Source organism: Carcharhinus amblyrhynchos, chromosome 1 (assembly GCF_965287045.1).
Source record: "Carcharhinus amblyrhynchos chromosome 1, sCarAmb.v2.hapA, whole genome shotgun sequence".
NCBI lineage: Eukaryota > Metazoa > Chordata > Chondrichthyes > Carcharhiniformes > Carcharhinidae > Carcharhinus > Carcharhinus amblyrhynchos.
The window spans coordinates 89568996-89596982 of NC_137324.1; the positions used below are offsets into that span (position 1 = coordinate 89568996).

The 27987-nt window shown below is 41.4% G+C and overlaps 1 protein-coding gene across 1 annotated transcript in view; it reads right to left on the minus strand.

The window, feature by feature from the left end:
* Positions 1–1289: 1289 nt before the first annotated feature.
* The window catches only part of nwd2 (NACHT and WD repeat domain containing 2), a 124775-nt gene continuing 98077 nt past the window's right edge, over positions 1290–27987 (minus strand). Inside the window, exons 5-7 of the mRNA XM_080189059.1 lie at positions 17319–17466; positions 12561–13150; positions 1290–5834 (exon numbers count right to left, since the gene is read on the minus strand). Of these exons, the coding sequence (XP_080045185.1) occupies positions 1896–5834; positions 12561–13150; positions 17319–17466 (4677 nt within the window). The 3' untranslated portion in view covers positions 1290–1895. The remainder of the gene's footprint in view (positions 5835–12560; positions 13151–17318; positions 17467–27987) is intronic.

Consider the following 27987-nt stretch of genomic DNA (forward strand, 5'->3'; position numbering starts at 1 on the left):
CTGGCTGGGACGAATTTGCGCTGCAAAATTCAGCCATGTGACCACATATGGTAGTGTTTTGCACATTTATAATCTTCATTTTTCCTTTATATTTAGAAAGTTCAGCTTATTGACAGCTTTGATGCATCATACTGCGGATAGCCAGAGAAAACATTGGAAAGTGCCTCTCTGAAATGTAAATTGTCTCGAACAGTCAAAGTATATGGGGAATCATGCCAGACTGCAGCTGAATCTGTGAATTACTGAACTGTGACTTCCAGTACAGCTTCCCCACAGTTTTTGCTAATTAAATAATTGTTTTATTTCTGAGGCCAAATTTCTGTGGAGCAGTACACAGCACAAACTACCCACAATAGTATCTTATCTTGAATGCATTTTTAAGCAGAAGAAGTTGATGTTATGCATTGGATTTTCTTTTCACAGCAACACATCATTCACAGCACTTGACAGATGACTGTGCTTGTGTGTAAAAATGGGCTGAATTTTCGAGGGGGGTAGGGGTGAATTCCCCAACTGATCCATGTTAAACATGGTTACCCTGTGTAGGTGCCATTAATGAGTTCAGAGTGGGACCTTCACACCCACCCACCCCTCCTCCCTACCCGCCACCCCCACCCTGCTCAATGGGATAAGGTGCCACTCTTAAGTGGGAGGAAGTCCCATCCTTGAAAGCTGTTGGCCAATATGATTGCTAGGCAACTCCAGCAGGGCCCGAGTAGTGCGAGCTGTCGGAATGTCAAGTAAAGCCCAGGATGAAGACAAGCATGGCCTCCGCCCACAAAATATGCCGAAATTTGAATGGGGAGGGGTCAGGGAGCCAAAGATGGGGGTGGGGTGGGTGATGTCATATGTTTTGGAGGTCAGAATGGGAGGAAAAAGTGGAGGGGTAGAGGGGAGTATAATCCTGGGGAGAGTGCCCCCGATGAGCAGAGGGAAGTCTCATAAGGATGTACACTCACCACCCCCCTTCCTGCCTTTGAGGCAGTTTGCTTAAAAAAAAAGCCTCCCCACTCTCTCCTGCCTGCCCATGCTAGCAGTCTGCCATGGGGAGCATATTAGTCAGGTCAATTGGTCTGATAACAAAGCTCAACTGACAGGTAATTATTTATCTAAAAATGACAGGTGAGCTGCGGGTTTCAGCACCCTGTAACCTACCATATTTATGGGCAATAGCTTGGGGGTGGGCAGGAAGGTGGTGGGTTTGCTGCCCCTGGCATTTTACACGTCCCCCTCTGAAGTCACACTAGGCTGGGTGAGGGGAGGGGAGGTTGTAAAATCCAGCTCTCTGTGTCATTTCTCTGCTAAAAAGGAATGGCACCCCAGGAGTAAAATCATCAGTCTCATTAAATTGCTTATCACTCTTTTCACCTAATACTTGATCAGATATGAATATGCTCTTTCATTTATATTATCCAGGTCTGATTGCATTTCTTTCCTGCTAAGAATTTGGGTAAATGATGAGTTGCGGTATCCAGTTAAAGCCCATCTAAAACAAGCCATATCAGTTATCGGAGTGAGGTTCATACCATGGGGAAAAGAATGTTTCTAAAGGAAATCTGAAGGTGCAATAGCATCATTTATTCAAAATTCCTTTAGGGGTGAAACATTATGATAAGTAACTTAATGTAAATAAGTGAGCACATTATGCTACAACTAGAGGAATTAAGCAAAACTGGGATTGTCACAGTAAACTAAATGGAAATAAGTATGTGGAACAGAACAAATTACTTTACCCCTGAGATATTAGTCCCCTTGAAATAGTGAAGATCTTTTTTAAAGTGACAAAATGGTATAATTCTTCAGAAGCGTAAAAGAAATATCCTTGAGTGACTTTGAAAATGGCACTCCACATATTAAAATATTTTTCTGTATTTTTGCACACACAAAAACATGGCTTAGCTTTCTGTTGTGAAATGTTGACATTTATAGTCTATTTGTAATGTTGAACCTGCTTTCTCGGAGCAGTAAGGTTGTTTTTTGGTAGGTGCTGTCTCCTGCGTGTCACTTGAATCAGAGACTGTAATGGGGCTATCCCTGGCAAAAACCTCAGAAGACTCTCTCCATATGCAGTCTGCTGTGTATTTGCATGTAAAATTGGCACGCTTTGGCCTGATTTGCTGAGATGTGTTGCTGAAAATCTGGCGACTGTTTGAAGTGGCAATTTTAATTTTTAAGGCAGCATCGACTCGATCTACCACGGTGTAGGTCCCGATGCTGCCATCATCAAAGCCCACAATAATGTTCAGGTGCCGTGGTGATAGACTAAGAAAAGCTGGAGTCTTGTAAAGTGAGCATGCTCCAATGTTTTTGCCATCAGCCAGCCTGACCACTATCAGACTAGACACAGCCCCATTGTCGTTTTCTTCATTGTTGTTTCTAAAGCAAATGTACACTAGGTAACGCCCATCCCGTGATAATTTCTGACGCCAGATGATCCCGGTGGCAGGAACGAGGCGTAGCTTTCCATTCTGCAGATCCATGATGTTAATGTTGTCATCGCCTCGGGACAAAATTCCCAGTTTCCCATTGGGGGATATTTGGAAATCCTCCAGGTTTTTCAGGAAATTATTAGGGAGCTGCACACGCCGACATACTGCTTCCTCGGTCACACTCCAAACAAACAATGTTTCGGTAGAAGTAATGAAAACCACATAGTCTGGAGAATCAGGGATAAGCTTGAAATTTACAATGACTGTGCCGTCGTCACAGCAGAACTTTTTTGTTACACTCCCTGTCCACAAGCTAACAGCCAGCAGCTTGTTTTTTGAAACACCAATGACGAATGTATTGGGATATGTGATAAACGCATTCTGCATGGGAACCAAAATGTTGCAGACCTTGTGACCAGTGGACAGTCGCCACACCCTGGAGACACCTTGGTTACAGAGTGAGACTACAAACTGATCATTGTGTGTTATCAGTAGTTGGGACACCCGCTGCCCATTGATGCGAAAAATGTTGTCCCCGGTAGTGGTGTTCCAGATGTATTGGATGCCTTTGTCATCAGAAGTGACCATCAGCTCTCCTGAATATGTGAGAACACAGTTTTCCACAATGCCATCATGTTTGAATATAGCTTCAATATACCCTGTGCTGAAGCTCCATTTATGAACTGATTCAGAACCATCCAAAGTATAGATCAGTTCACCTCTGCCTGGCTGGATCAGACTTTGAATTGCTTTTCCTGTTTTGTCAATGTTTGAGATTGCAGTTATGATGTCTATATCCCAAACAGAAAGAACACCATTTGTTGTCAAAGACAGTAGCAAGTTGTGTTGATTTGATTTGATCAACTTTACAATGGCCCCTGAGATTTCCTGTAAACTTGCCATACATTGTCCAGTGTCTCTCCGCCACACAAATATTGATGACATATGCTCCATTGAAGCAATAATTGAGTCACCAGTTTTGGAGAGGACTGCTGATATGAAGCGTTCATTGCGTTTGGCTTTGAACTTTTCAGCCACTTTCCAGATGCTGGTATCCAACACTTCAATGCTGAACGTCTTACATATGAGGATTACACTTTGGTCTTCTGACAACTCTAAACTCACAACTTCATTATCCTTTCCCCTGCAGTCAAAGTCCTCAATAAGTTGAGGGTTAGTAATCTCATCTATATTCCAGACAGACAGACTGCCTTCATTATCAATCATTACCATTTCTTGAGCTGCAGCCAGGATGAGAAGTGATTTCACATACCCGCCTGAAAACTCGGACGTCACTGTAGAGAGCTTCTCGCCACTCCCCAAGAGGAAAATGGTGGTTGTGTTCAGGTATTGTCCACAGAATGCATACACTCCATCCGGAGAACATTGGACACAAGTAACTTCATACCAGCAATGGAACTGGTAGAGTGGCCAGCCGTAAATTAAATCGATCACATGCACATCTTTACTCCCCTGCAACCATGCAAGGGCGTGGTTAATCGATAATGTGAAGCCATAAATAAAACAGTTGCCTCCACCTGCAATGCAATGCTTGGAGCCCTTGACTTCTACCTCCGATAATAGGCATGAATTATGATTGTCATATATCAACAATGTATTTTTTGTTGTTGATACAACCAGGTATTTCTCGTCGTGAGTAAGTTTCATCCCAAGCACGGCCGAGTTTGCAGTTGTAATTTGGCGCAGAATTTGCCGTGTCTCCACATCCCAGGTGGTAATGGAACCATTTTCCAATGCAGCAATGATGACATTGGGGCTGGATGTAGGCAGCACCTCGATGACGTGGATGTAGCTGGCAGTCAGCGGAAGTCTTTCCGGGTTGTACGTCACATCCAAGGAGGAATGCAAAGGCACTATAGAACAATACTTTGGGCCGTCTTTGTCGCACTCTAACAGAAGGTGCCTCAGCTTTGGTAAGGAGCTAACAACTGGCAGAAGCCTTTGTTGTAGCTCAGCAGACAAGGAACTCGGGTTCTTCGAAACTTTCAACTTGATGCCTCGCAGAGTCCTTGCCAGAAATTTCAGTTCTTTCTCCTGTGAATAATTGTAAGCAAGATCAATGTCAGAAAGGACTTTGTCGAGGTGACCGATTTTGATCATAGTATACAGCCAACTGAAATTCATAATGACACTGTACATCAGATCGTCTGTCCTCCCGCTTCTAGTCAAATGATGCAGTAGTTCTGTACTTTTCCTATGATTTACAAAAAAGATGTCTGGCTCCAGTGAGTTGCACTGGAAGACCCATGGCTGCTCAGGGACCTGCCTGTCAAAGGTTTTGTCGCCAAGTTGTTTTTCATCAGTCATGCTTTTATTATTAACGTCGAGAGGTTGGGTATGGCTTTGCTCAGGATGAAACAACCTTGGTCTCCCACCAGACCACACTCCTAAAAAGTAATCTGCCAAGATACTGTGCATTTCGTGCATTTCTTCCTCATTCTGCAGGTACAGTTTCTGAGCAATCAGATAAAGATGGCGATTGGCCCATACGAGAAGTGTGACGCTCCTCACCTGCCTCTCCACTAAGTAACCGCGTAGCTCTTCCTTCAGTTTTGCGATGAAATAATACGGTATCCGCAATGGATTCTGAAGCTCAGAGTTTGCTGTGATTTCATTCAGAACATAATTATCAAGTGAAATGACATCTTCCAGTTCCATTTCACTCAGTCCAGTTTTGGCCATTGTGATGAAGCCAAGGGCTCTTGAGACCAGCCGAGAACCACAATTACTTTCAAGGGACCAAAAAAGGTGCTCAATACTTTCATGTACTGTCACACAAAGGGAAGTGTCATCAACATCTTTGTGTGATCGCCACTGCTTGACCTCATGATAAATCAGATTAACAAACATCGGCAGAGTACATTTTGAGAGTGCTTCATTGACATAGATTTGCTGGCCTGAAGTGACCTTTCTTTTCACCTGTAGAAGCTGATGTTTAAGAAGTTGGCTGCACATCTTCCTGTCACGATGAGGCAGCTCGATGTAATTCTCATTATCCTGTATCAAGCATCTCAGTTTTTGTAGAATGCCATGCTTGTTCGGTAGAGTTGACAATATTACACGTACTGAGCGAGGAAGATGAATGGGGAGCCACCACAATTTGCGTGCCTCATCAGCATCTGAGAGCTGCTCAAGAGCATCAAAAATTAACACCAGTGGTCGATGAAATGAAGACTCGTTCAGAAGACTGATGAATAATTCCCTCAGCTCATGTATTTTTTGAGGGTAATTGTGTATGAGGCATCGATAGTTAATGGCTAATTGCTCACAGAGGCTTTGCAGCAGTGTTTTGAGCTCTGTACTTAACTCTGTTGTTCCCAAAAATCTCACAGTTACAACTGGTTCAGAATCGGGGCCCAGTTCCTTCTGAAGCCAAGAATAGGCCTGAAATGTAAAGTAATGTTACAAAATTTGAACTGACATTTGGTGACACATAAAATGTTTGAATGATCAGTGTCATTATTTAAATGTGATGCTACTGAAGGAAGTGCATTAAATTTGACTGAATTGCTGGGTACGGACAGAAGCCCATTAACTTTAGTGACAAACAGAATAGCAGTTGTCATTGATTCTTCAGATTCGAGAAGATTCCATTCTGACTAGCGTATAGAGACAAAACAGGAGGTTACTGTCCTTTGTTCGCCTCTTCTTCAAAGATATTTTCCTGGCATGTACCACATTCAATCTTAGAATAATTCTTAGAAATAGCTTTTGAAATTTTGAACAATGTACAAATTTTATGTTTTGTAAAAATGCATAAAGTTCTATAATAGATTTAAATTAGCATTTGTAATGCAGAGGGAGGGAGAGCAGGGAATTATGGACTAGTTAGCCTAAAATATTTTGTTGGGAAATTGTACACATCTGTAAGTAGGAAGAGGGTGACTGAATACCATCATAATTTTTAGCTGTCAGGGGCAAGGAGTTGCAAAGGATTGATCATACCTAGTAAGCTTCATTAAATTTTCTTAAGTGGTGACTAAAGTAGAGGATTAGGGGAATGCCTGTATTATTTATATGGACTTCCAGAAGGCAATTGCTCAAGTCCCTCATAAGGGATTGTGAATTAAATAATAAACTCATGGAATTTAAGCAAATTATTGATGTATAATTGGACATTAGTTGAGCAGCAGGTGATAAATATTTGGGATAATTGATAGCTACTCTAATTGGCAAAGATGACACTGGTAGTATGCTGGAAGGATTTATGTTGGGACTTCAGCTATTTATTATTGACTTACATAATGCAGTACAAAGTCATTTATGCAAAATGACAGAACAATAGATGGCAGTATGTGATGTAGATCGGCCATGAACCTATTGAATGGTGTGACAACATGTTTAAGGGGTTAATTGGACAACTACCATTTCTACATCCTGGATGGAAGCACAAAATTACTAATATATCAATAAAATGTATAAACAGTGGAGATCCAATTAGATTTGGTGGTCCAGGTGCATAGAAATACCATAACAGTTACAGAGAATAATCCAAAGGGCGAATGTGTTTCTGGCTTTTCTTCTCTCGAAGACTGAAACAAAAGGGGTAGAAGTCATATTTTAAGTATACAAATTCCTGGTCAGAGCGCACTTGGAATACTGTGAGCAGTTCTAGGCACCACATCCTTGGAAAGATATAATGGCTTTAGGGGGAGTTTAGTATAGATTTACTTGGATTAAATTATCAGATGAAATTATTCAAACTACTTTGAATTCCCTGCCATTTTGGAAGGGTAAGTAATTGCTTCATTGAAGGTTATGAGATATTCTGGGAAATGAATAGTGTTTTTCTTCTTGATTCTCTTCTCACGCCTGGAGACGCTTGGGGCAGATGAATTACACGTTCATATCTGTTTCCGTAGCTAGCTCTTCCTGGAACAGGTCGTTAGCCTGTTACTGGAGGCTTTAACTTGAGGGGCATCACTCCACATCAAGCATGGCTGACCAGGAGATTCTCCCACTCTTACCATCTACCATAAGCATAATGGAAGCATTTACGGATTGATACTCAACCTGTTTGGCCATGTTATGATGCACCTTTTGTGGCCATCAAGTCCTGGACTCAAAACCTGTAGCTTCTGGTTCAGAGGTTACCTACTGCATCACAAAAACCTCCACAGATAGGCTTTGATAGAGAGAAATCATTTCCACTGTTTACAGAATAGGAGACATAGGCTAAACATTTGAGCCAGAGGTTTCGAAGGTGAAATTAGAAAATTGATTATTTTTTGGAAAATTATTAATGGATATGGGGCAAAGTATATGGAGTTCAGACATACAAATTAGGAGCAGGAGTCCTGCTTAATAAGATCATGGCTGAGCGATTTGTGTTACAAAGTCCACTTTCCCGTCTGCCCCTGCTCATCTTTGATTCTCTTGCCTAACGAGAGTCTATCTACCTCTACCTTAAAAATATTCAGTGACCCTACCCCAACTAACTGCCTTCTGAGGCAGAGAGATCCAAAATCGTACAACCATCAGAGAAAGAAATAAATTCTCCTTTTTTTCTGTCCAAAAAGGACAACTCCTATTTTTTAAACCATGCTCCTTAGTTCTAAACTCATCCACAAGATGAAACATCCAGTTCGCATCCACCTTGTCAAGACTGTTCGGGTCTTACATACTTAAACCAAGTCATCCCTTACTCTTCTAGACTCCAGTGTAAGCAAACCAGTCTGCCCAACCTCTTCTCATAAGACAACCCATTCAGTCAATCCAGTGAACTCCCTCTGAACTGCCTCCAATGTATTTACAAATTTCCTTAAATAAGGAAAAAAACTGCACTCTGTATCTGAGGTGTGGTCTCACCAATGCCCCGTATAACTGAAGCATAACATTCTTACTTTTATGTTCAGTTCCTCTCATAATAAAGAATAGCACTGCATTAGTCCTAATTACTTACTGTATCTGCATACCAGCTTTTTGTGACTTATGTGCTAGAAGACCTAGATCCATTTGTATCTCAGAATCCTGCAGTTGTTCTCCATTTAAGCAATATTCTGCTTTTTTTGTTCTTCACGCCAAAGTGGACAAGTTCACATTTTCCCACATTGTACTCCGCTCACTCAACTTATCTGTATCCATTTGCGACCTCTTTATTGCTCTTCACAACAGACTTTCTTACCTATCTCTGTATCATATGCAAATGTAGCTACCATGCTTTCGCTCCCTTAATCTAAGTTTTTGATATAAATTGTAAAAAGCCAAGGCTCCTGTGAGACTCCACTTGTCACATCCTACCAGTCAAAATACAAAGGGTCACTTCTCTAAAATAAGGGGTCACTCATTTAAGACAGAGATGAGGAGAATTTTTTTCTCTCAGCGAGTCATGAGTTATTGAACTCTCTTCCTCAATAGGCAGCAGAAGCGGCCTTTGAATATTTTTAAGGCAGAGCTGGATAGATTCTTGATTAACAAGGTTGGGGGGGGAGGTGTGAAAGGTTATCAGGGTAGGCAGGAATGTGGGGTTGAAGTTACAATCAGATCAGACATCTTCTTGAATGGTGGAGCAGGTTTGAGGGACTGAATGGTCTACTTGTGTTTCTAACTCGTATGTTTATACGAACTATTTAGGCATACTCTCTTTTTTGTCAGCCAGCCAATCTTCTATTCATGTTAGTATGCTATCCCATAGTTCCTACTTTGTGCAATGACCTTTTATGTGGCACCTTGTCAAATGCTTTCTGGTGAACTATGTACAGTATGTTTACAGACTCCCTTTTAACCACAGCACATGTTACCCCTTCAAAAAAACTCCAATAAATTGGTTAATGTGATTTCCCTTTCACAAAACCATGTTGACTCTCTCCGGTTACCTTTAGTTTTTCTAAGTGCCCAGCTATAACCTCCTAAAGGATTGAATCTAACACCTTTCCCAAGGCAGATTCAAACTAAGTGGCCTATGGTTTCCTGTTTTCTGCCTCCGTCCCTTCTTGAATAGAGGGGTTATATTTGCTACTTTCCAGTTTGATGGAACCTTTCCAGAATCTAGCAAATTTTGGAAAATTAACATCAATGCACCTACTACCTCATTGGAGATTAGCCATGATTTCATTTTGGCCAAACAGGTTCAGGGAACTAACTGGCCTGTTGTTGTGTTCCAGGGTCCCTGTTCCTAAAAATCTTGAGTTACAAGGGGGAAAAAAAGCAATTGAAAGAAAAGATTGATTGAATCTTGAAACATTGGATTAATTGTTTTACCAATTGATGTATGTAGAAGTTTGATGGGATGGATAGGTACCAAACAAAATTAGTAGCATTTTGAAAAATTGGTGATTCTATCCAATATCCTTAGGGACTTTTAATGTTTGGAAAACAACCCAATCCACAAAGTGATATCACTTGTATTCCTTCAATTTTTAAACATTGATAATTGGGATACTGGTAGTAGGTGTCTGCTTTTAAATACAGGTGGGTTTCCTCCGGTTTCTTCCCACATTCCAAAAGATGTGCAGATTAGGTGCATTGGCTATGCTAAATTCTCAGAGAATCATAGAATCACTACAGTGCAGAGGAGGCCATTCAGCCCATTGAGCCTGCATTCAACAACAATTCCACCCAAGCTCTATCCCTGTAACCCTATGTGGTTACCCTGCTAATCCCCCTGCCTCCAAGAGGCAATTTTAGCATAGCCAATCAGCCTAACCTCCCTCAGTGCACTTGAACTGGTACCAGAGTTTGGCGACTAGGGGATTTTCACAGTAACTTAATTGCAGTGTTAATGTAAGCCTACATGTGACACTGATAAATGAAGTTTTAAAGTTTAAACTGGATTCATGGTATAGGAGCAAATACCCAAGCTACTAATGAAACCAACTGACTGGGCACAAAGGTCCCTGCAACATGTACAGTATGATTAGAAAACCTATTGTCATTTGGTACCCCCACCAATCACCCAGCTCTAATGTTCCCTAGCTACTGTTTGTTTAATATTTATAATGATATGATGTGGCTTGTCCTCCAATATAGCTGAAAGACAGCTTAAGGGTTGGACTAAATATAGCTGTGCTAATCAGTCTCCGATATTTATTAAAAAAATCTTAAGAATGCCTCATGATTGTTGTCAGCAAAACAAGAAGTGCTATGGGCAAAACAACTGGTATCTATAGTTACTAAAACATAACTTAAAGTGGAAAATGTTGGAAAAATCCAGTAGGTCTATCAGCATTAGTAGAGAGAGAAAGAATCAGGTCAAAGATTATTCATCATGATTGCAAAATGGTTAAGAGATGAAACAGATTTTAAGCAAGTACAAAGGCAGAGAAAGGGAAGAGTGTTTGGAAAGGGGAAGAGGGAAAGACTGTGTTAGGGTGGAGGGCAAGATAAGCTAAATGACTAAAGGGATGATGGTTTAAGGCAAGGGGATATGTTATAAGGGGTAGGTACGGAAACAAAAACTGGGTTGAGTGGGAGTGTCCATTTGAAAATCCAACTGAAAACAATAAACAAACAAAGGACAGAAATCATAACTTGAAAAGTCAGTACTGAATCCAAAAGGTTGCAAAGTGTCTAACTGAAAGATGGCGTACTGTTCCTCAAGCTTACATTGAGTTTCATTGGAGCACTGTAGAGATCCCTCCCATTCCCTACCTTTTGTATTTATTTAAAACCTGTTACATCTTTAACTCTTTCCAATTCTGATGAAAGGTCAATGATCTGAAATATTTTTCCCTTCATCTTTTACAAACTTAACATAAGAACATAAGAAGTAGGAGCAGGAGTAGGCCATCTAGCCCTTTGAGCCTGCCCCGCCATTCAATAGGATCATGGCTGATCTGAAGTGGCTCAGTTCCACTTTCCCGCTTTCTCCCCATAACCCTTAATTCCCTCGTCTACCAAAAACCTATCTACCCGTGTCTTAAATATATTTAGCAAGGTAGCCTCCACCACTTCAACGGGCAGAGAATTCCAGAGATTCACCACCCTTTGAGTGAATAAGTTCCTCCTCAACTCCGTTCTAAACCGCTCCCCCCTTATCTTGAAGCTATGCCCTCTAGTCCTGCTGTCCTTTCTGAGCGGGAAGAATCTCTCTACCTCTACCCTATCCATTCCTTTCATTATCTTATACGTCTCTATAAGATCCCCCCTCATCCTTCTAAACTCCAATGAGTACAGACCCAGTCTATTTAGTCTGTCTTCATAGTCCAACCCCCTCATCTCCGGTATCAGCCTAGTGAACCTCCTCTGCACTCCCTCCAAGGCCAAAATATCCTTGCGCAAGTGCGGCGACCAAAACTGCACACAGTACTCCAGCTGTGGCCTCACCAATGCCCTGTACAGTTGGAGCAAGACCTCCCCGCTTTTATATTCTATCCCCCTCGCTATAAAGGCCAGCATCCCCTTCACCTTCTTGATCATCTGCTGCACCTGCAGACTGGGTTTTTGCAACTCATACACAAGGACCCCCAGGTCCCTCTGCACCATAGCATGCTGCAGCTTTTCGCCCTTTAAATCGTAATCCCTCCTACTATTATTCCTGCCAAACCTCACACTTGCTAACATTGTACTCCATCTGCCAGGTCTTCGCCCTCTCGCTCAACCTATCTAGATCCCTTTGCAGACTTTCCACACCCTCCGCACAATTTGCTTTTCCACTCATCTTTGTGTCATCAGCAAATTTCGTCACCCGACACTCAGCCCCCTCCTCCAGATCATCTATATAAATGGTAAATAGCTGAGGCCCCAGCACCGAAATCTGCGGCACTCCACTAGTCACCAACCGCCAATCAGAATAGCACCCATTGATACCAAACTTAACTAAAACCTTAAGAATTGTGCATTTTTAAAAGGAAATACAATTTAAATCTATCTGTACAAGACTAAAATCTGGAAGAAATACAAGAAGGCTAGTCTTTGTTAGAATTACTGTACCTGATCTAACAAGTTGAAGAAAGCATAGACAAGTGATAGAGATTTAAACTAGACTGCATCTACTAGTCTGACACAAATCCAATTTTATGGTATTTGTTGGTGGAACCTTTTATGCTGACATTTCAGACTATTTCACTGTTTATTTCACTCAAATCAACATGGATTTAGAATGATAATGTAAATGGACTTTGATTCAATAAAACCATCAGATATTAAAGCACATTGATAAACTGCTTTTACCTGTTCTGCCACTTTTGCCAGTAGAAGTGTTTTGCCTGTGCATGGTCCACCATAGACAACAAGCGGACTCATGTGTCCTGCTTTACAAGGCAGTACGTACTTCTGTATGAGGTTCAGAGCCTCACATTGGTATTGGTAGAGAGTGGAGTACATTTTACAAAGGGACAAATGCTGCAGAACCTCATCGTAAAGTGCGTCTGTTTCAATGTCAAAGTTTTGTTGAACAGTAGACTGGATAATATCAATCATGTCATCATAGAACTGTTTACAAAGACCTTCCACATAGTGGTTCTCCACATCTTCTGAATATCCAAGCTTCATATTACAGTGGGTAATGGATGTGTACACTCTTAAGTTGGAAGAGGCAACAATTGTGGGAATAAACTCATCCCTGAGCTTCTCAAGCTTTTCGTTTGCTACTGGGTCTCGCACAAGCTTTCCGTTGACCTCTATGACATCTGTGTACCGTCCCATATCCGGGTTCTTCACATGGCGGTCAATGTGAGCAATTTTCCTGATGTAACACACGCACTTTCTTAGAAATGCTGGTGTTTGGTTTCCTAGGGCAAACTCAAACTCATCCTCGATTGCTTTAAGGAAAGAAAACCAATATCAGTGTCTTTTGGATATAGGTTAACAGCAAGCCAATACATTTGTCAAGGATGAACTTTACCAATATAATTAAGAGACTCTTGCCTATTTACATTGTTGGGAGCTTGCAGGAAGATTTTGAGCTGTTTGTTATGAATGGAAGCTTAAGTGGAAAAATCTTTGCTAATGTAAAATTACATCACAATATTGTCAGACTTTCCACACTGATGTGAGACTGTGGATAATTAAGTAAAGAAGGAAATAATTGATTGCACAAATATGAGAAATAAGATTGAAATATTCTTGTCAAGAGTTAACCATGTTGTTCATTAACAGATCACAATTAACATAATGTCAGTTCAATCTTAACAAGTTTAATTTAACTAAATGAACACAGTGGCTCAATGTGAAACAATCCCTAACGGGTGGAATTTTCCCGAATATTGACAAAGGCCAATGGTGGGCAGGAAATGCGGCATTGAAATTGTTGGCACCAATGGCAGCTTTCTTTGGCATAGAGAGATCAGGGGTAAAGGCTGCCCAAGTGGACAAAAGTTAAACAGGGACAACCTCCCCCGCCGCCCCCAACGACATTGCCTGGACACTAACCCCTGGCACGTTCCAGGCACTGCCCTGTCTGGGTAGTGCCGGGGGCATTGCCAGCAGACAGTGCCCAGGCTCTCTTCCCCCCTGAGCAATGCATTCACCTGAGCTCCTTTGGGAGGTCTGCTCACCAGGTGTACACCTTATGAGACCAGTCGTGATTCACGCAAGTCTGCTCTCACGCCTTTGGGGATGAGGGCGGAGGGTGGGAGGCCGGATAATGAGAGATTAATGTATGGCAATGCTGTTTTCGACGTTGGATGTCAGGAAATTCATTAGGTGACTGCCAGGGGTGGGGGACAATGACTTCACGTTTTTATGTCAGAGCGAAATTTGGCCCTCTCACAAAATTTTCTGCTCACTTTGCTGAACCCACCTGCAAAACATAGCAGTGGAAAATCCTGGCTGTTTACATTGAAAGTCTTGGATATTGCACAATTTCATTAATATAGGTTTCCTCTGTCCTGAGTTAAAATTCAGCCTGCAGTCTGTGTGTTCCCCTACAATATCATATAGCTCTTGGCTTTCGGAGATGGATGTAAATATTGGTATGAGCAGCAAATGTAAAAATAAGTAGAGCTGGAATGACCTAAACCATTTTGTTTTCACTATCCACATGTGAAGATATCATCCTTGTTAAAATCGACAAGGCAACGTTTTGCTTACATTTCCTTGAAAGAGTGGTAAATATTTAAAAAGGTCTAGTCTGGGAATTAATAAGCATAATATCATTCAAAAACTTACCAGCTTTCCCAACTATTTTAATAGCAACATTAGAATAAACACATTAACATAATATTAAATAAAAACAGTAGTGGAAAAGAAACTTAGACCAGATATTCATGGCGTAGAATCATTATAGATGGAACTAAGTAATAACACAGGGTAGAAAAGACTGGTGGGATTAGTTTCAGGCCTCCAGCTGGTAATTATTGATTTGGACAACGTATAAAGCATGAAATTAGAGATGTATGCAACCAGAGGAATGCAGTGATCATGGGAGACTTTAGTATTCATATAGACTTGACAAATCAGAGTGGCAAAGTCAGCTTGCAGCCAAGTTTGTGGAATGAAAGTTCTTTTGAACCATAGGTTGGAAATTAATGTGCAAATGTGCTGTGACGGGGGTGGCCTGAGAATGCACTGGAAACCTGGAAAAATGTGAAGTGTGCCGACTAGGTTACTAACCCAGCCACTTCCTTAATGTCTGATTTTTAGGTTTCCCATCCAATTCACGTCAGCAGATGTGATGATGACTGGAGCTCAACTCCAGTATTTAAAGGATGCTCCAAACATGCAAGTTGAAGCAGTTTATATTGGAAGGCAAGTGAAAATACTGCCATGGAAGGTAGATAGTCAGGGTCTCACTTGACAAATCCTCCTGTCTACTCTCACACATCACTCCTCACGCCAATGCAGGTCTATCCATTCCTCTCATTTATCCACTTCCTAATATGGGTGGCACTGTGGTTAATACTGCTGCCTCACAGTTCCAGGACCTGGGTTCGACTCCAGCCTTGAGTGACTGTGTGGAGTTTGAACATTTGCCCCTTGTTTGTGTTGGTTTCCTCTGCATGTTCCAGTTTCCTTCCACACCCAAAGATGTGCAGGTTAGGTGGATTAGCCATGGTAAATGCTTAGACATTAATTCATTCATTTTACATAAGTTTCTGGTTGACTTAGGAGCTGAAACTGTGTGCTTAAGGTGCATTTCTCCTTCTCCTGTTTCCATAGGTTTTAAGAAAATATGTATGTCTTAAAAATGACTTTTGTGGATACTGCATCACCTTCCCTATTTATCACTGTCACTAGCTCAGTAATGACAACTTATATTTACATAGTGCCTGTAATAAAATAAAATATTGAAAGGAGCTTTAAAAAATAGAATTTGACACTGAGCACTGAAGGAGAAATGAGGACTGTTGGTCAAAGAGGTAGATTTATAGGAGCCTCTTAAAGGATAAATGTGAGGTAAAGAAGGTTTAAGGAGCAACTTCCAAAACTTAGCTTAGGCCGCTGAAGGAATGGCCACCAATGATGGAACAACTAATTGCAAGTGACCTAAAACAGATATTAGAGGTAGAAGTGAAGATGACAAAAGAATGGGGGGGAGGGGGGGCGGGGGGTGGCGTGGCTGGTGGTGGTAGGCCTGAAAATTGGGTTGGCATTGTGACTGATGACTAATACCAGTAGCTGCCATGGTCTCCTCTGCTGGGAGCTGTTGAGTTCAAAAGCTGCTAGCTTATGATTGGCTAGCAGCTCTAGGCATGCAGGATATCGTATCCTCAATCGGGAAGAAGGTCTTAGTGAAATAGAAACTGTGCACACTGTTCATCACTCAGGTTAGGGCAGGAGAATCCCTCTGAGGCCTTGGATGGATGCTAAGTGCTAAGGGCACATTTTCTTTCTTCCTCCCCTTCCTCCTCTGAGTGACTTGTCCTCCTCTGTGTCACCTCTGTTCATTCTGCCTGTCATGCTACATGTTCAATTGTGCAAAGTTAAGAGAAGGCATTAACTAGAATATTCAGGTCGAAAAAGGCACCACTGGAGTTGTATCAGCAGTACGTGTTGAGTAATTTCATGATCTGCCTATTGACGTATTTCTAGCATCTGCCTCCAGCATCAGCGCTTACAACCTCAATAAAATGGATTGGTGCGATCTGCACTATAAGTGTCAGCATGTGTCACACCATTTTGACCTGAAGTGGCTCCAATATATCAAAGTAGGAGCAGTACCCAGCCTGTGTTTTGCAGCATATAAAAATATAAAGTGAGAAAAGAACCATTTCACTCCCAAGGTAAAAAACTGTTTGCTGACTAAATCTATAACCTATTTTTTGGTCATCTGGGGAAGCACAAGTTTAAGGAGTTGCTCACAGTACAAGCTAACTTTACCTTGTCCTTCAGAAATACATTCAAATTGATCTTCAAAAATATTTCTATATTTTAATATCAATTTTTGGGACAGAATACGACTTCAGAAATTGCATAGTCAATTATTAAAATGCTTGCTGAATGCGTTGGTTGAGATGGGATTGAGTGTTGTTTGGTAGCTTGAGAAAAATGTCACTTCATTTATTTCTGTGACAGTCAATTGGTAAATGTTCAAGTACTTCAGTTAAGTTTCTCTGACATTGCTGATACAAGTTTGTTTATTTATTAGTGTCACAAGTAGGCTTACATTAACACTGCAATGAAGTTACTCTGCAAATCTCCTAGTTGCCACACTCTGGCGCCTGTTTGGGTACACTGAGGGAGAATTTAGTATGGTCAATGCATCTAACCAGCACATTTTTCAGACTATGTTGGAGGAAACCAGAGCACCCGGAGGAAACCACACAGACACAGAGAGAACGTGCAAACTCCACACAGACAGTGGCTCAAACTGGGAATTGAACCTGGATCCCTGGTGCTGTGAGGCAGCAGTGCTAGTCATTGTGTCACTGTGCTGCCCCACCATGATATTCTTCAAAGTATGCTCTTGGTCAGAATAAAATTGACTTTGTTTTACCTTTGAACAGTTTTGTTTTATAGTAATAATGAAAAACAAACCAAAGTTCTTACCCGAGCAGAGATATTTTTTGGCTCTGCTACTATCCATTGTTCCTCGTTGCTGCAATAAAGTTACAGCAGTTTTGAAAACATTCTTGATCTCCTCTGATATTTTCATCCACTTCTTCTTCATATTAGGAGAATTTACAGTTGTATCCATCTACATAACATAAAATGAAATATATCTTAATTTTTAAAAATGTTTATGGGATTTATTGTGTTCAAATATTGTATTTATTACCCATTCCCAATTTATCCCTGAGAAGCTGAGCCACCTTCTTGAGCCACTGAATTTCTTATGGTAAGGTATTCCCTTGCAGAATTCCAGGATTTTGAGTCAGGAACAATAAAAGAATGGTGATAGATTTTCAAGCCAGGATGAATCTGTGACTCAGGGAAAACTACTAGATTTTCCTGCATGTTATCCTTGTCCACCTAGAGGTAGAGTTCAGTGGTTAACAGTACTGCTGAAGAAGCCTTGGTGAGTTGTTGCAATGCATGTCGTAGATACCATGATGGTGATAGTGTGTGTGTTTTAAGGTGGCTGATCCAGTGTAAAATTGCCATTAATTCCTGTATTACCTATACTGCATTGGTTGATGTGTGATGTGTGGATGCATAATATTGCTCAACACAAGTGAAATTAAATTGTAGGGCAATATAGATTTAATGGCATCATTCTAAAGAGTGTGCAGAGACATAGGGACCTGAAGTTCAATATGCATAGACATTTGAAGGTGAATGACATTTCAAGAAAGCGGTCAGCAAATTATATGGGATCTCGGGCTTCATAAACAGAGGCATTGAATACAAAAATGGGAATGTTATGCAAGGAAAGCGCATTTTACGCAGTGAATGGTGATGATCTGGAGCTTGATGCTGATGAGAATGCTGGAAGCAGATATGAGCAACGATTTCAGAAGGAAATTGGCTGGGCATTTGAAGGAATTAATTTCCAGGGCTATGGGGATAGAGTGGGAAATGGGACTGATTGGCTTGCTCCATGGAGAGCAGGCATAGACTGGCCACTTTCAGTGCTGTAAATGACTCCTAGACAAACTGTACCTCAGGATTTATAAAACGTAATACAACCTGGGTATGTAGCTACTAATTGGTGTGGTGTTACTAATCTGGCTGCTGATCCATTACTAGAATTTCTAATATGTAAAGAAAACGGATTGAGAGATTAGAAACCCAAATGAAATTGAATACCAGCTTTGGGAGAAGTGTTCAAAATTACTTTTGAGTGATTTAATAGTTGGGTATGTGGAAAAGCTTGGCTTGTTAGAGGGGCTTTAGGAGAGGGAATCAATGTTTAACTAATATGCTGGTGTATTTCTGAAATATTACTGAAATAGTGGATAGGACAAATGTGGTTGACATTTTTACTTGGATCATCAAGGAGATTTTGACAAGGTTCCACACTGCTGATTGATGGCAAAGGTAAAATGTACTGGAATATGATTGGCATATATGTTGGGTAGTACGTTGCAAGGGATTGGACAGTGATATATGTGGGGTTAGAGACACAAAGCAGGCAACCAAATCAAATCAAAATTTGTTGATGAACACATGTGAAGGCAGCTAGCTAAGTTATAGATCATAGAACCCTACAGTGCAGAAAGAGGCCCTTCGGCCCATTGAGTCTGCACCGAACACAATCCCACCCAGGTCCTACCCCCATATTCCTACATATTATACCCATTAATCCCCTCTAACCTATGCATCCCTGAACACTAAGGGGCAATTTCTTAGCATGGCCAATCAACCTAACCCACACATCTTTGGACTGTGGGAGGAAACCAGAGTACCCAGAGGAAACCCACGCAGACACAAGGAGAATGTGCAAACTCCACACAGGCAGTGACCCAAGCCGGGAATCAAACCCAGGACCCTGGAGCTGTGAAGCAGCAGTGCTAACCACTGTGCTACCGTGCCACCCAAGTTCATGGTTATATGGGGGAAAAAGGGTTAAGTTACTGAGAAAAGTTCTCATACAATCTGTAGTCAGGTTCCAAAGTTTTTAAAAAGATTTTAAAGTTTATTTATTAGTCACAAGTTGGCTTACATTAACATTGCAATGAAGTTACTGTGAAAATCCCCTAGTCACCACACTCTGGCACCTTTTTGGGTACACTGAAGGAGAATTTAGCATGGCCAACGCACCCAACCAGCATCTTTCAGACTGTGGGAAGAAACTGGAGCATCCAGAGGAAACCCACACAGATGCAGGGAGAAAGTGCAGGCGATGCACAGACAATGATCCAAGACAAGAATTTAAACTCGGGTACCTGGCGCTATGAGGCAGCAGTGCTCATCACCGTGCCACCGTCTTGGGTCATTGTCTGGTCCTGGTAGTAATCCACAAAACACACAACAAATTGCATGGAGCAAATAATCCACACAGAAATCCAATGTCCTCCTCGCTTTCAAACTAAGGTTTCTTATCCATTACTATTACTTGGTGATTTACTTACATAGTCTAAGTATTTGCAGCTGAAAATTGACATGGAAAATTGACCTTCCTGGGAAGGTCACCATTTCCTTCTAGGATTGCTAGTAGCTGTAGAGACATAAAAAAAGTAGGAGAAAGCCATTCAGCCCTTTGAGTCTGCGCTACCATTCATTATGTTCAATATTGTGACTCCCACCACTGGGAGGCCTGGCTGCACTCATCAGTCATGAAGAGTGGGGGAATGGACATGATCTAGAAAATGGAGGAGTGAATATCAAAAGTATCACCCCTCCAGCGCCTGGCCCCTCGTGATTTCACAATAGATACTTCGCTTGGAAATAAAAAGACCCTATAATTGAGATTCCCTTAGACTGAAGACGATCGCTGAATATTACATAATTCCACATAATTCACATTGTGAGAGATTACACAACCCCCATTTGTGGAGATTTTGGATCTTTTAGAATCAGACCAGTGAGGGGCAGCTACAATTCAATATGAACATCAATGCAAAAATTAGATCAGATTAAAGAATCAAAAGATGTTGTATTTGTCAAGTAGAGCAATATATACCAAGGTGTTCAGCAAGTAGGCCTCAGGGGCTACAGAGAATAAATAATGACTGCAAGTGGATAGAGATGTGTAGATTCGTAGAATAATGCAGCCCAGAAAGAGGGCATTTGATCCGTTGTGCCTCAGCTGCCTCTTGGAAAAAGCTGTCCAATTATTCCAGCTCTTTCCACATAAATGTTTCCTCATTGAGTATTGTTCAATTCCCTTTTGTAAACGTCTGTTAAATCTTTGTTAAGCACCCTTTAGGCAGTGCAATCCAGATCATAACAACTCCAAAAATGTGCAGACATAATGCTTTATGATCACGTACAGATAGGCATTTGGGGATCATTTACTTTTACCATCTATTGGATAGGTTCCAAAATGGGCAGGAAATCTGCTTTGCCAACACTTCCTATGTAGCTCCCTTTCATTATTTAAAAGAAAATGTTACAGGAAAGGCTCGACGTAATTGAGGCTGTCACACCAGATTTAATGACCCTGACTATTGAATGTGCTTGTGTGGCAGATGTGGGAAAATAGGCACCACATTCTGATGTTCTGATGTGCGCAGGTGCTCATTATCTAGGTTCAAATATGAAGAACGGCACCTATGTAAGGAAAGAAGGAGAAGAAGCAAAGAAGAATCTAAAAGGATCTGGATAAGTTACATTAGACTGGATTTTACGGCAGCAAATCAGGTGTGTTGCCTGCCCCACACAAATGTAAAATAGGGCGTGATGAGACCAGATCGGCAACACGCCGTCATCATGCCAGCCACCGATACAATGAAACACGGGTGGGCTTGGAACTCAGCATTCTACCTACATTTGTAAATGTCTTGATAATGACCTGCTATCTGCAATTTTTTGTTTGCCTGCTACATTTTTTGGTCTTTGAATACGAAAATGTTTGGGTGTGTTTTATGGCACCTGTAATTAGATGAAAAGAGGAGGGAAGAAAATTCGCAGTACTGAGTCCATGGCCAAAGATCCTGCTCGTTTCTTAATTTTTTTTGATCCTTCACTAAAAAAAATTCAGAGAACAGGGCCTTAAACTTGTAGCCAAAACCAACCTTCTGTTAACTGTTACCAATCTGCCACATGACATCTTGGACTGACTGTCCCAATGGGCCTGGAGCTCCCCCACTTTTGCACCTGTAATTGGCCTCATTTCTGCTGAACAGTCACTAACTGGTCATCCGATGCTTGATTTGATGAGCTGAGATGGGGGGGAGCTGGAGCGAACCGCTATGGTTCTCAGAAGTGATGTGATGTGGCAGAAATGCAGCACTGCCCTGAACCCAAATTTTAGCTGATAGCTAACTGTAAATAAATGTTGCTGCACATATTTTAAGTGCATTAGGCTTACATTAACACTACAATTAAATTACTGTGAAAATTTCCTGTTGTTCCTCCACAGAAATGTAATTTTATATTTCTGCGTCTTCTTTCAACTATATATTTTATGAGATAGTGTCTTCATCCTTGCAAACTTCCTAAAGCAATACAAAGCAGGAAAGAATTAGCCTCCATATTTATAATTGTTTATCTTCTGGGCAATAGAGGTTGATTAGCCACCATTAGCAATTAACACATGGTTAAAAAGGAAGCTGTTAATTATTATACTTGGCTTTCTGTGGCAAGATTAATAGCCATGAATGAGCAAATGCTTAATTTCATGACAATCATAGGGAGGTTAAAAGGCAGTTAAGATGCTAACTAATGGTGGAATGGCACAAATCAGTCAGCATTTTGCAATTCAAGGGCTACCTCTTCATTGCTCCAAGCTAATAGGTAATTTGTACATTAAAAACCAAGCATGTCATTTAGATGCCAATACTTTTTCAGCTAAATCTGACCTATAAAAAAAACTGAGATAAGGGACACACTTGGTGGGAGGAGCAGGTAAGGGGCCATAACTGGCCATCGTATGTACTTAGTAACAGGAGGATTCTAGAGACCATTTACACTAAATTATTTGACATCTATTGAACAGGAAACATGTGGACTATCAAGTAGTGGTTCCCTCTTACAAAACTTCCAACTCCACAACATTGTCCTGTGTTGAAATTCATCTCAATGCAATTTATTTAAGAGGCTCTCCAGAGCTTCCCTGTAATCCTGGAGAAATAGAGTAAACATCATTTATACCAGACACAAAAACAGAAAATGATGGAAAATCTCAGCAGGTCTGACAGCATCTGTGTGGAGAGAATAGAGCCAATGTTTTGAGTCTGGATGATCTTTCATCAGTTTTTTTTTGGGTGGCACCGCTGCCTCATGGTGCTAGGGACCCGGGTTCAATTCTGCCTCAGGGGACTGTGTGGAGTTTGCATGTTCTCCCTGTGGCATGGGTTTCTGCCAGGTGCTCTGGTTTTCTCCCACACTCCAAAGACGTGCAGGTTAGTTTGATTATCCATGGTAAATTGCCCCATAGTCTCAGGGGGACTAGCATGGTAAATACACAGGGTTAAGGGAATAGGGCCTAGGCGGGATTGTGGTCAGTGTAGACTCGATGGGCTGAATGTAATCCTTCTGCACTATAGTGATTCCATGAAACTACAAAAAGTTATGACTGTAGCCCAGTCCATCACGCAAACCAGTTTATAAATCCATTGACTTTGTCTACACTTCCTGCTGCCTCGGGAAAGTAGCCAGCATAATCAAGGACCCGATGCTCCCCAGACATACTCTCTTCCACCTTCTTCAGTCAAGAAAAAGTCTGAGGACATGTACAACCGACTCAAGAAGTTTCTTCCCTGCTGCCATCAGACTTTTGCTACCATATATTAAACTGATCTTTCTGTAACTGCAACAGTATATTCTACACCCTCTTCTTGCCTTCTCCCCTACATACTCTATGAATGGTATGTTTGATCTGTATAGCCAGCAAGAAACAATACTGTTCACTGTATACTAACACGTGACAATAATAAATAAATTTTTCCCTCAAAAGCTTATCAAAATCACCTTTGAAACCCTGACTGAATCTGTTCCCACTGTCCTGTCAGGCAGTGTAGTCGAGATCATAATCACTTGCTATGTAAAAAGATTTTTATCTTATGCTGCTTTTAGTTATTTTGCCAATCACCTTGTCAGTGTTTTCTAGTTCTAGATCTTTGCTCCAATATTAGCAGCTTCTTTGTATCTCCTAGATCTGGACTCCTAGGGTAGAATTTTCTGTACTACTCTCCATGGGAATCGTAGCATTCAGGAGCGGACCATGCAAAGGTCCATTGCCCTTGGGTGGGATTTTCCAGTCTTGGGGCAAGTGCGCTGGAAAATCCATAACTTTAAAATTCTTTATCAAATTTCCTCTCGACCTTCTCTATTATAAACAAAATAACCCCAGCTTCTAACTTCTATCCATGTAACTCAATCCCTAATCCCAGGAATGATTATTTTCTGCACCCTTTCCAATACCTTCCCCATCCTTTCTAAAGTACAGGATGCAGAATTGGAGACATTAGTGGTTGAACACATTTTTATAATGTTCCCTATACTGTCCTTGTTTTTGAATTGTAGGCCTCTATTTATAAAGCCCAGGATCTCGTTTTTTTTAAAATGCTTTCCTCAATTACACTTCAATGACTTGTACACAAGTATCTACAGTCTCTCTATTTCTGCACCCCCTGTAGCGTTTATATTGCCGTCCTCTCTTTTTCCCACCAATATATATAATTTTGTTTCTTTGCATTCCATGTCACAGATCCACCCTCTCCTCCGTCTTGTCTATGTCCTCTTGAAGTTTATCACTATTCTCACAACTGGGTATGGCTCCTGCTCTAAGATGGCAAGAAACTACAAAGGATTGTAAATGTAGCCCAGTCCATCACACAAACAGGAAGGCACAGTGATTAGCACTACTGTATCACAGCACCAGGGATCTGGATTCAATTCCGGCCTCAGGTCACTGTCTGTGTGGAATTTGCACATTCTCCCCTTATCTCTGTGGGTTTCCTCTGGGTGCTCCGGTTTCCTCCCACAGTCCAAAAATGTGCAAGTTAGGTTATTGGCTATGCTAAATTGAGACTAGTGACAAGGAGATTAACAGGGTAAATATGTATGGTTATGGGAATATGGCCTGAGTGGGATTGTGATTGGTGCAGACTCAATGGGTTGAATGGCCTCCTTTGCATTGTAGGAATTTGATGAGTTCAGAATATTGCCAAGTTTTATGTCATCTGAAACTTTGAAATTGGTGAACCCCACTGTATACATTCAACTGTACTGAAAGATAATTGTCTACCATTACTCTCTGTTTCCTGTCCTTTAACCAATTTTATATCCACTGACCTTTTATTCCATGGGTTTCAACTTTGCTGACAAGTCTGTTATGCGATTCTTTAACAAATGCCTTTTGGAAACTCATACGCACCACATCAACCACATTGCAGTGTTAATGCAAGTCTACTTGTAACATTAATAAATAAATCAACCCTTTGTGTTACCTTATCATAACACTCAATCAAATCATAATACAATTTGCCTTTTGGCTTTCCTTAATAAATCCAGACTTGTCCATGTAATTCTTAACCTTGCCCCAGATAGTTTCCAAAAGCATCCCCCCTACTAGGGTTAAACTGTTGGGTTGATAGTTGTTGGATTTATCCTCAGACCTATTTTGGAATGTGGGTAGAAATATTTGCAATTTTCCAGTCCTCTGGCACTACTGCAGTATCTGAGGAGGACTGGCATATTATGATCACTATCTCCACAATTTCCACCCCTCAGGATATCACTCTGCCACCTTGTCTATCTTTCCTCTAGGGTTTCTACTGAAGTTAAGTAAAATATTAACTTTCCATGGAGGTCTCAATGGAAACGCTATTCTGTTTTGTTAAAAAAGAATGTAAAATTTAGTGTGAGTCTAATAAATTAGGGATGAAATTGGCCTTTAGTGAAAATGGGTACAATGGATTGGCATCCTATTGTACCTAAAATCAGACAGCATATAAAATCCGTTGCTTTTTTGTGACAATCTCTTTTGTGATTGCGAATTAATTGAAGATTGAAGGTGTCACTGATCGCAGCTCCAGAAGTTGCTGCCAGTTTCAAAGGAACATTGGCAATTTTGCTATCATTACTACTCCAAAATCCAGGCCAATGTATATTAAACAATATACTGTTGCTAGCTTTGGCAGCTAAGCACAGACTTAGTTGGTGGTCACAAAAAAACCGACTTTGTGCCTCAAGTATTATGTATGAAAATAAGTATCAACTTTGGCTGCACCCTTATCTTTAAGACAGCAGATCATAGCTTCAAAATCCGCTTCAGTGTATAAACTAGGTTGACAGTGCCACACGACTAAAGACTTTTCAGTAGGCAGTTGTTGAAGCTTTCAGCATTCATCATTATCATGATGAAGCTGACAGTCCATGGTCACCCATGCATAGTTAAATGTGGAAATCCAGATGTCGCTGTCAGTGATACCCACTCTGCCACAGCATGTGCTTTTAAATCCTCAAGTTGTTAAGGAATCATTGAATAATAAGGCATGAAAATGCAATTGTGTTTTGCTGCATGGTCGACCTGAGGATTATTGTGCATCTGAAGACATTGAATATGTGATGTCAGTAACACAATTGGGCTGATGCAGTGCCAGAATACCAAATATAGTTAACACATCAGTGTCTTTGTATTCACTCCTGAAGCAACAAGTGTTATGAAGAAATCTGGGCCATATTCTGGGGCTAATTAAAGGTTCCTGGATTGGTTACCTACTTCCCAATGTGGGCAGTTTATCGGCATAATTAATAGAGCCCATTTTATGATATCAGTGGCAATTTGCTGATAGCAGTGCGTACTCCATCTCTGCAGCCCCTGGATGGAGTGGTTGGTAGCTTCACAGATGTGGAGATGCCGGCGTTGGGTAAGATCATGAGCTTCGCAGAGAACACAAGAACATAAGAAATAGGAGCAGGAGTAGGCCAACTAGCCCCTCGAGCCTGCCCCGCCATTCAATAAGATCATGGCTGATCTGTCTTGGCTCAGTTCCACATGCCCGCCCTCTCCCCATAACCCTTAATCCCCTCGCTTATCAAAAACCCATCAACCCGCGTCTTAAAAATATTTAGCGAGGTAGCCTCCACCACTTCAACGGGCAGAGAATTCCAGAGATTCACCACCCTTTGAGTGAAGAAGTTCCTCCTCAACTCCGTTCTAAACCGCCCCCCCTTTATCTTGAGGCTGTGCCCCCTAGTCCTACTATCCTTTCTGAGCGGGAAGAGTCTCTCCACCTCTATCCTATCCATCCCATTCATCATCTTATACGTCTCAATGAGATCTCCCCTCATTCTTCTAAACTCTAACGAGTACAAGCCTAATTTATTCAGCCTCTCCTCATAGCTCAACCCCCTCAGCTCTGGCATCAGCCTAGTAAACATCCTCTGCACTCCCTCCAAGGCCAAAATATCCTTGCGTAAGTACGGCGCCCAAAACTGCACACAGTACTCCAGCTGCAGCCTCACCAATGCCCTATACAGCCGCAGCAAGACCTCCCTACTTTTATATTCAATCCCCCTCGCGATGAAGGCCAGCATCCCATTCGCCTTCCTGACCACCTGCTGCACCTCTTGTTGTGGGAAAAGAGCCAGAGACTCCATGGCTCAAAGAGTGGTCAAGGCTTCTCAGGCTCCAACAATCCTCCGGAGATGATTGAACGCTGAACAGCGTGGCCTGTCACCCTCAGCCATCATCAATTTCATTTTATATTTACCTGGTTGAGGGCACCTCCATTTTGAAGCAACAACCACCTTTCTCAGTAGGACTGCTGATGCTTCAGAGCTGCCATCATCCTTACTGAATGGTGGGTGGATCACAGGTCAAATCACTGTCAGCAAGTGGGGTTTTCATGCCCTGCCATTGGGTCCTGAAGCCTATGGTAAAACTCAACCCCTGTTTCCCTGTAGGTTGACGTTACATTGTGCTTTATAAATTTTTTGTGAAGCCCCTTAGGAAGTTTTATTATGTTAAAGGTGCTACATGAAGATGTTATTCTTGTTGTGGGAAAAGCCCGCTTCCTGTTCCCTAACTGCACATTAATATCAGATTTCCCATCATAAAATCCTCTTGGCTCAAATCACTCAATAAAGGCCAACAGCAAAACGTTTAACTCAGTAACTGAAAATGAGCAGCCAGTTACTATTTTCTCTTTTTTGGCGAGTGGAAACACAATGGGCTGAATGGCCTCTTTCTGCACCCGCAACTTTTCTATGGTTCAGTGTTCAGAGCCACACCTCTGGCCCAGCTGTTCCAATGCAATGCAATACCAGGATCTAGATGGTGAATTGGAAAATTGCCCATGTGTCTCTTCTCTCCAATACACCACACTGTCCAGCAATACACCAAGAATACAATAAAATCCTAATCACCCATGTGCATCCACTTTGAGTCTGTGCTCTACTGCACTTACCTGTTTTATGCTCTTACACAGTCTTAAGCAGCACCTCAGCATCAAGAGTAAATTGCTTCAACTCCAATAAGATGGGTTCAGAGGTGACGGATAGGTCCAATGTGCAATCTGCGGATTGTGTCACACGTGGGCAGGACAGATTTGAAGGGTTGGGTTGATGAGTTATTTGGAGATTTGTCTGCTCTTTTTGACAATTCAGCATTGTCTCTATATGTCCCTGGGAAAATGTCTTCTTGAATGAATCTTGTCCGTTTTAG